We start from the raw sequence: 7,833 nt of genomic DNA on the forward strand, positions 1-7,833 counted from the left end.
ATTTTCAAAAGTTCTTTTCCAAAAACTTTAGGCTGTCAGCTTGATTGGTAGGAAGTGCTGGAGTCCATCATCCTTAGCCACTGAGGAAGGAGAAAGCAGATATATAGTTGTGGGTCAGATGTCACAGGAGCAGGGACAGTTCCCAGATGGCCAAGGCACACAAAGCTAGTTCAAGTTTCTGAGGGAGAATTGGGTAGATTAGCTCAGGACAGCTCAGTGGGAGAAGACTTCGTGGATGATACCGTGGTCTCCTTCCTTCATTTCATGTTTGCCTGGAGGATGGGGCAGTGGGGGATTTGGGGCAAGAAAAGAAAGCCCCTGTTTTCCATTCTTACCCTGGCCAGCCCTGACAGTGCCTTAGGTCTTCCAACTCCTGTGGGGGTTATCGAGAATGTTCTCTGTCTTCTTGGACTCTCTGGTAAAGTAAGACAGCAGCAGGGCTTTTTGGGAGGAGTGGCCCTCACTCCTCTACTGTTTCCCAAGGATCTTATTTGTTATGACTACTATTATTTTATATGACAGCTACCATTGGCCACATGCTCTAATGGTTTATTTACACACTGTAAAGCAACTGTCTTCTCTTCATATATTACTTGAACTGCATCTCTGCTTCAAGAGAGATAAAACTTGTAGAACAGCGGGGTTCTATTGTCTCTTATTTAGATAATCTCAAAGTATCTGTTCCCCAAAGCTCTTGGGGAAAGAGAATCATGATGGAGTTCAGTACAACTTTGCTACTCTAGGCAAACTTGGGTTGCTACTTCAAGGGCAAGTTATATTCAGTCTTGAACTTCTACTTTCCTATCTATGAGATAGCCTTATTGGTGTTTGATTGGTCTCCCTCATGGAGTTATAAAAAGCCAAGGAGACAGGTACAAAAGCACTTCCTAAACTAGTGCTAAAGAAGACAGGGAAGATGAAGAAGCAGATGGAATTGACAGTGAAGATGCTGATGATAATTGTGCTTTACACATAGTCACTTGGTTATTGACTGATTATAGATACGAGTTCCCTGAACGGTTCTGCACATTACCTCTTTTCTGGAGTTGGTCCAGATACCCTTGGATATCAAGACCTCGGTTCTCTACAAATGACTATAAAATAGGAACAATAAACACCACTAAGCAGTGTTGCCATAAGCCTTGAAATAAATGAATCGGTAGATCTAGATGCACCCAGAAGAGTGCTTGACTCTTATCAGCAGCTCTATGTGCATTTGAATTTATAGAGTTTGTCATGTTCCCCATAGGAACAACACTATTGGATGGGGCGGTAGAAACAGCGAGGACTTGATTTTGATAATCAAATGGCATGTAGACTTTTGACCTCTCTGAACCTGAATTACCCTCTTCTGCAAAATGGCCACCCCTACACTCCCCTCAAAGGATTGCTATGTGTGTGTAGAGGGGATTGTTTATGGAGAGAGCACAGAACAGAGCCTTCCATCATGGCAAGGGCTCTGGAATGAATAGCTCTCCCACCCTTCTTCTTAAGTAAGTGTGTTGCTTAGAAGAAAAGGAACACCCTTCAGTAGCGGTGGCTCTGTCCCTTTGCCCCAGGAACTCTCATGCTATGGGTCTGTAGCCCACAGTCCATGTTTCTGGTGAGATCCTTTGTGTGAGCACCATATCAGGAACAGTCACGTCACTGGGGGCCCAGGATTTCAGGACTCTTCCTGCTCTGTGGTGGTGGGGTGGGGTGGTGGTGGAAGGGGCTACTTCTTCTAAAAGTTTGAGTGAGAGGCAGAAGACAAGGGAAGGAGGAAGCATGGTAAAGGTGTCTGTCGTCAGTCTGCTGCCTGGGACCTCACCTTCAGGTCACAGCTGCAGGACTGGGTACATGGGGTCAGTCAGTGGGAGGTGGCCTTGTCTTGTAACTGCTGGTAGGAGGAGGCTAAAGGGACTGGCAGGGAGGCATTCTCATTCCCAGGAAGCAATGGTGGACAGTAGTAAGGGCTGGATGTCCTAGGGAAAGGTTTAATCCTATGAAAACACCCTCCCCTCCCAGCCAGTTTTAATTCTTGGATGGTGAGAGACAGCTTGTTGATGACTCCCAGAGCACTGAAAAATGATTTTAAAGGGGTTGGTGTGGACCTTCACTCCTCTACTAAAAGCAGGTGTCTTGAGTGCTGGGGACTAGTTGGATTTTTTCTGTACCGCCAGTCCCTAAGGGCACAGTGTCTGACCCCCAAGTGGATAGATGCTCACACGAAGTTTGTGTCCCGACCTTGTTTGAGCCATGATGGAGGTGCCAGGACACCGCGGAACCAGAGTGGGCAGCCAGTGGTGGGTGTGTTCAGCAATCATCAGCAATGGCAGTTGGCAGCATGGAGGGTGAGAGGCACCGATGTCAGATCTCTTCCTCTTCGCTCGCCTTGCTCCAACGGTGGCAGCAGTTGGCCGTGATGCCCAGAAGGAAGTTGGTAGCCACAGAAGCGATGGAGACCACGAAGCCCACAAAGGCGATGAAGAGGTAATCGTCGAGGGTCAGGGTCAGGTGGCAGGCCTTGAAACTCTCCTCAGTGAGTGAGAAGAGAGGGGTACCCTCAACTCCAGGGGGTCCCCGACACTCAGCCAGCTGAGAATCTGCAACATAGAACATGGGCAGGGCTGAGGTGCTTGGGAGAGAGCAAAATGGACAGGAGAGGACCCCTCCCCTTACTGGGTTCCTTCCATGCACCCCCAGTTTACTTATCCTCTTTGGTCTCTTGGAGAACACTGAAGATTTTTTTTTTTTGCAAGTTCTGGGCTTGAGCTCAGAGCCTGAGCACTGTCCTTGGACCTTCTCAAGGCTAGAGCTCTACCACTTGAGCCTCAGCACCACTTCTGGCTTTTTTCTATGTATGTGGTACAGAGGAATTGAACCCGGGTCTTTGCGCATGCCAGGCAAGCACTCTACCACTAGGCCAAATTCCTGGTCCTGAAGGCATTTTTATACCTGTTTTATAGGTGTGAAAAAAAAAATCACTGCTTAGGAAGCCTAGTGATTTGCCAAAAGTCCTGCAGCTATGAATGGTGGAGTCTGAGGCATTTTTGTGGGGCACTGTTGTCTTTCAGTAGTTTTTTTTATTGGTTCAGGGTTTCGGACCGTAAGCCCTCTCCGCACTCTCAAGGGAGTGAGGGCTTCTTCAAGCCTGAAGTCCAGTGCTCTCACTCTCAGCTCAACACCTTCCAGTATACACACATATGTATTTTGGCAGAATCCTCAGTGTGGGCTCCATGAATAATTTCCCAGCTTTTTCCATTCTGCCTTTTCTTTATCTTGCTCCAGCCACACAGCCTCTGATCTTCTCCTATGACCCTAAGCAATCTGTTTTCATGGGAGAGAGGGTGCCTTTGCACTAGCTCCTTATGAAGGGGCTTTACCCTTTGGTTATCTGCACAGCTCATCTCCTTTGGGATTTTCTGGATACCATCTTATTAGGGAGGCCTCCCCTTATGATTCTGTATAAAATAACACCCGAGTTCTCCTTTCCCCAGGGGAAAAATTCCATTATTGAACTAACAACTCTATCATTTTTCTCCCATGATATTTATCATTGCCTGACAGTTCATCTACTGTGCATTTTCTCCTCCTCAGCCTCAGAACAGTGCCATATGCAGATCAGGTGCACAGTGTTATCCTTGTCAAGTGAATATAGGACTCCACGTCCAAAGCCTGAGTTCTGTCTACTTACCCATGAGTCCTTCTGCTAACCTACAGGACTTTTCCAGACACAGAGAATAGAAGGTCAAGGGAATGGGCTCTGTAGCTATAACCCCAGGTTCAAATCTCTGCATCTCTCACTAGCTTGTGTGAAGGGTATCGCTCCTTTTCTGGGTTGCTCTTGTCTCCAGATCTGACTGCTTTGTCCCAGGGTCACCTCTCTAAGGGTCTGGTGGTTGTCAGTGGTCTGATCTAAGTCTGCCTTGGAAGTAGGAGTGGGGGTGTGGGGAAAATTCTTCCTGGTAGGTCTGGGCATTGGCTTTAGAGTAATCCAGCTGTGGCTTTGTTCAGCCCATACATGTTAATTGAATTTTCACCCTGGCCAAGTCTTTTTTTTTTGTCTTTCTATGCCTTATGTTCTGCCTCTCTAAGAAAAGCAAAATCCAATTTAAATTTCCTAAGAGTCAGTGTGGAGTTTTTTTTTTAAACTATGGAGTATTTAAATTAAGGGTGTATAAAAGTCAAGTACTCTTTATATGATTCTTGAGGGCAGCGAAGGAAATGGATGGACTTGAATTGACCCTCTTGACAAATGGATGGGCACCTTCATTCTCAGAAATAGGAGGTCTGGTTTGAGCTGAGGAGAAGGCAAGGTCTAGATTGAATTGTCCCCGTAGCTTATTTGCGCAGTACTCTAGTCCCTGCTTGGGTGGGGATTACATCTGGAGTTGACTTGCTGGAAATGCTTATCTAGAAACTGAAGAGGCTCAACTCCCAAGTCAATTGGGTACCTGAGCAGAGGACACAGACAGCTAGAGGACTTGCTGGGATCCCTGAGCAGGATGCATAGGGTGCACGGTGGGAAACTGGAGGGGGGGAGGGGCTGACAGAGCTCTTCAGTAAGCCAGATTGTGGCCTAGTAGTTTTCTTCAGTTATTCTTGTCTGAACAAAAGAACAAACACCAAAGATAACTGAGAATCCTACAAAGAAAAATGGGAAGAAGTAATGGCGGGGTGGGGCGGGGGGGAGAGAAAGACGTAAAAGGGGACCACACCATTTAGCTGTGTCTACGTTGGCAAGGTTTTGCCCCATGACGGTGGCATGGGACAAACACGTGGCATGGAGGAACTTGGGTTCTATGTTTGCCTCTTACTTTGGGTCTGTGAATGGTCTTTGCCCCTCCTCTGCAGCTCTGGTCCCTAAACTGCCCTGCTGTGTGACTTTACTGCTAGGCTCTTGGACTCCTCTCGTGCCTGCTGGGAAGCTAGGCCTCTGCAGGGCAGCAGGGGTTTTTAGAGATTCCCAAAAGAACAGGAGTTCCTCTGTTACTTGTGCTAAACACCCAAGGACTCTTTCTGTCACCGGTGACAGGACAGAAAGAGCCAGTCTGCAGAGCTGGGCTGGTGGGGAGCTAGCTCCAGGCAGTCACCTCCTCCTGCCCCCCCACCCTCCCAAATCATTGTCCCATCTCAGTCCCCAGCTATTTCAGTCCCAGAGAACTTCCTCCCACAGCTCTGTGGAAACACTGGAATCGTGACCCACAGCCCCACTCATACTATTTTGGTCGAGGGCTCCCCACTCAGTCGTCCTCTCTTTCCTGCCTCATTCAACATTACAGATTTTTTTCCCCTGAGTAGGCTGAGTGCAGGTTTTGGGATGGGACCCTAGTAACTATACTATTATTCTCAGTCTGGGAACCTGTGTTTGGTGTGGTCACACTGGAGAGTTGGTGGCCGAGGTCACGGCCTCTGGGTCAGGCTTAGACAAACCGGGTAAGGCCCGGACCTATCAAACCCCTGTGATTCCATTAGGCCTTCAATCTACTCTCTAGTTGGGAATGGCAGGTTGAATTACTACATCATAGCTCCTCTTCTCGGCTTCCCTTCCAAGAACACATCTTGAGGACTCTTGAGGCCCTCTGGGCACCCCACAACTTGGACTGTTAGCCCACAGCCTGACTCTTGAGAATGCATGGCCAGAGGATTCATAGACTTCTGGGGTTCTAATCCTGACAGATCATCACTTGGTACCTGAGTAACTTTGGGCAAACCATGACATCTCTCTGTGCCCTGTTTTCCTTTTACAGAGAATAAGAGCCTCGTGAGAGCGCTTGTGAGGGTAAGATACACTAAAGTACAAAATAAGCTTAGAATAAGGCCTGGCAGATAGTAAGCATTAAAATAGATAGTGTTACTCATTACCAGTTCTCGAAGGAATTAAAAAGGAGCCTGGTAGTGCAGAACAGATGCTGAGATGGACCTGAGCTTTATCTACAGCCCAACTGCTTGATATATGAGATGATTCGGGACAAGCCTTTGCCTTATTCTCAATTGTTTTTTTCCTCCTGTAAAATGGGGATTATAAAATGTGGATTATAAAATGTGGATTAAATGCCCAGTGTCAACAATTCTTCTGCTCCCTTAGGATGCATGCACCACAGGAACAAAATACTTCCCCATTCTTGCATGCATTGCAAGAATTCAACAAATATGCCCGGCACTGGTGGATTACACTTATAACTCAGGGGACTGAAGTCAGAGGACCATGGTTCAAAGCCAGTTGAGACAAGTAAGTCCATAAGACTCTTAACCTTCAATTAATGCCCCACCCCCCAAAGTTGGAAGTAGTGGTAGAACATTAGCCTTGAGCAAACATTCCCAAGGATAGTGATCAGGCTGAGTTTAAGCCACAGAAGTAAATAAATAAATAAAACCAATGTTTGTTGATTGCAAGAACAGATGGACACAATGGGATACCTAGAAGTCTCACTTTTCTCAAGAGCTTATCCTGTCCCCCCTTCCCACCCCCCACCCCCATACCTGGCCCAGTCCAGCCATGCCCTCTTACCCGATGTACAGCGCTGGATTCGGTTTCGCAGCCATTTCAACAGCGGCTCCATGGTGCAGCCACAAACCCACGGATTTCCCCCAATCTGTAGAGTCACCAGGCCAGGCAGGCCCTCCAAGGCCTCGAGGCTGAGGAAGGCCAGGCCTCCGTAGCTAAGGTCCAGATCCCGGAGCTGCACGAGGCCCTGGAAGGCCTGGGGGTGTACTCTTCGCAGCCATGGGTTATGACTCAGGTCGATGTGCACGAGCCCGTGGGCCTCCTGGAACATGTCAGCCGGCACGTGGCTCAGGTTGTTGTAGCTCAGATCCAGGTGTGCCAAACGCTTGGCATGGAGGAAGAGGCCGGGGGGCAGCTCCATCAAGGAATTGTTGTGCAGATCCAACACTTGGAGCTCCATGTAGCATGTGAGGTAACCTGGTGGGACGGCTGTAATGCGGTTGTGGGCCAGGCTGAGGTTGCGGGTGTCCATTGGCAGGTCTGGGGGCACAGAGAATAACCTCTGGCTGCTGCAATCCACCACCTGGTTGTGACAGGTACAGAGGACTGGGCAGGTGGTACCTGCATCTAAGTGCATGACACCAGCTGCCAAAAGGAGAGAGACCAATAACATGGCTGGGTGGAAGGGTCCAGGCCAGGGAAGCTGGGCCCAGGTGTTATCCATCTTAGGCAGCTGGCAACAGCAGTGCTGAAGGGAGTCCACCAGGGCCAGGTCCATGGGGCCAACAATCAGTGCACGGGGAGACAGTCACATCAGAGGCCTGAGTCTTGAATGCGTGGTTGCTGAGCATGGAGTGGTTTGGCTTGAGCCTTTCCTGGAGCCTCTAAGCACCAAAGGGCATCTTGACATCCACAGGAAGTCTGGTGTTTGGAGCCTAGAAGGGAGCCAGTAATCCAGTGGAAGTCTCCCAGGGTATGAAAAGATGATCAAAACTTGAAAAAGGAAGGGGACCAGGATGAGGCTGGAACTAATGCCAGCAGGTCCTGAAAGGGACCCTGCAGCTCTTTTGTACCCCGCTAACCCATGCCTGCTGGCTGCTTCCTGTTGGCACTGAGTCTGAGAGGTGGGGGGGGGGTGAGAGAGATGAAAGGTGGCCTTTAAAGGTCCTGGCAGTTCTTCTAAGAAAGCTCAGGCTCTACCCCAGGTCTGAGGCTCATTGGGAAGTCAGGGCTGCACCAGAATCTCCAGTATACAAGGTCTCAGAGGCCATTTTTTTTTTTTCTGGTGGTATGGTGGGCTTGAGTTCAGAGAGGACCTGGATGGGGATTTGGGGAAAGGAGGAGCCTAGGAGCAAGTAGGTCCCCATGAAACTTTGAAAACCTTACATGTCAACCTTAGTGGA

The 7,833-nt window shown here is 48.7% G+C and overlaps 1 protein-coding gene across 1 annotated transcript; it reads right to left on the reverse strand.

Annotated features, from left to right (window-relative positions):
- Positions 1–1,204: 1,204 nt before the first annotated feature.
- Lrrc55 (leucine rich repeat containing 55) lies at positions 1,205–7,208 on the reverse strand. The gene is made up of 2 exons (XM_090348746.1): positions 6,494–7,208; positions 1,205–2,585 (listed from the first exon to the last, which is right to left on the reverse strand). Exons 1-2 carry the CDS (start codon positions 7,206–7,208, stop codon positions 2,350–2,352), a joined length of 951 nt encoding a protein of 316 aa, XP_090204872.1. The 3' UTR covers positions 1,205–2,349.
- Positions 7,209–7,833: the final 625 nt, after the last annotated feature.

This window comes from Megascapheus bottae, chromosome 16 (assembly GCF_031878675.1).
Source record: "Megascapheus bottae isolate mThoBot1 chromosome 16, mThoBot2.hap1, whole genome shotgun sequence".
NCBI classification, from domain to species: Eukaryota; Metazoa; Chordata; class Mammalia; order Rodentia; family Geomyidae; genus Megascapheus; species Megascapheus bottae.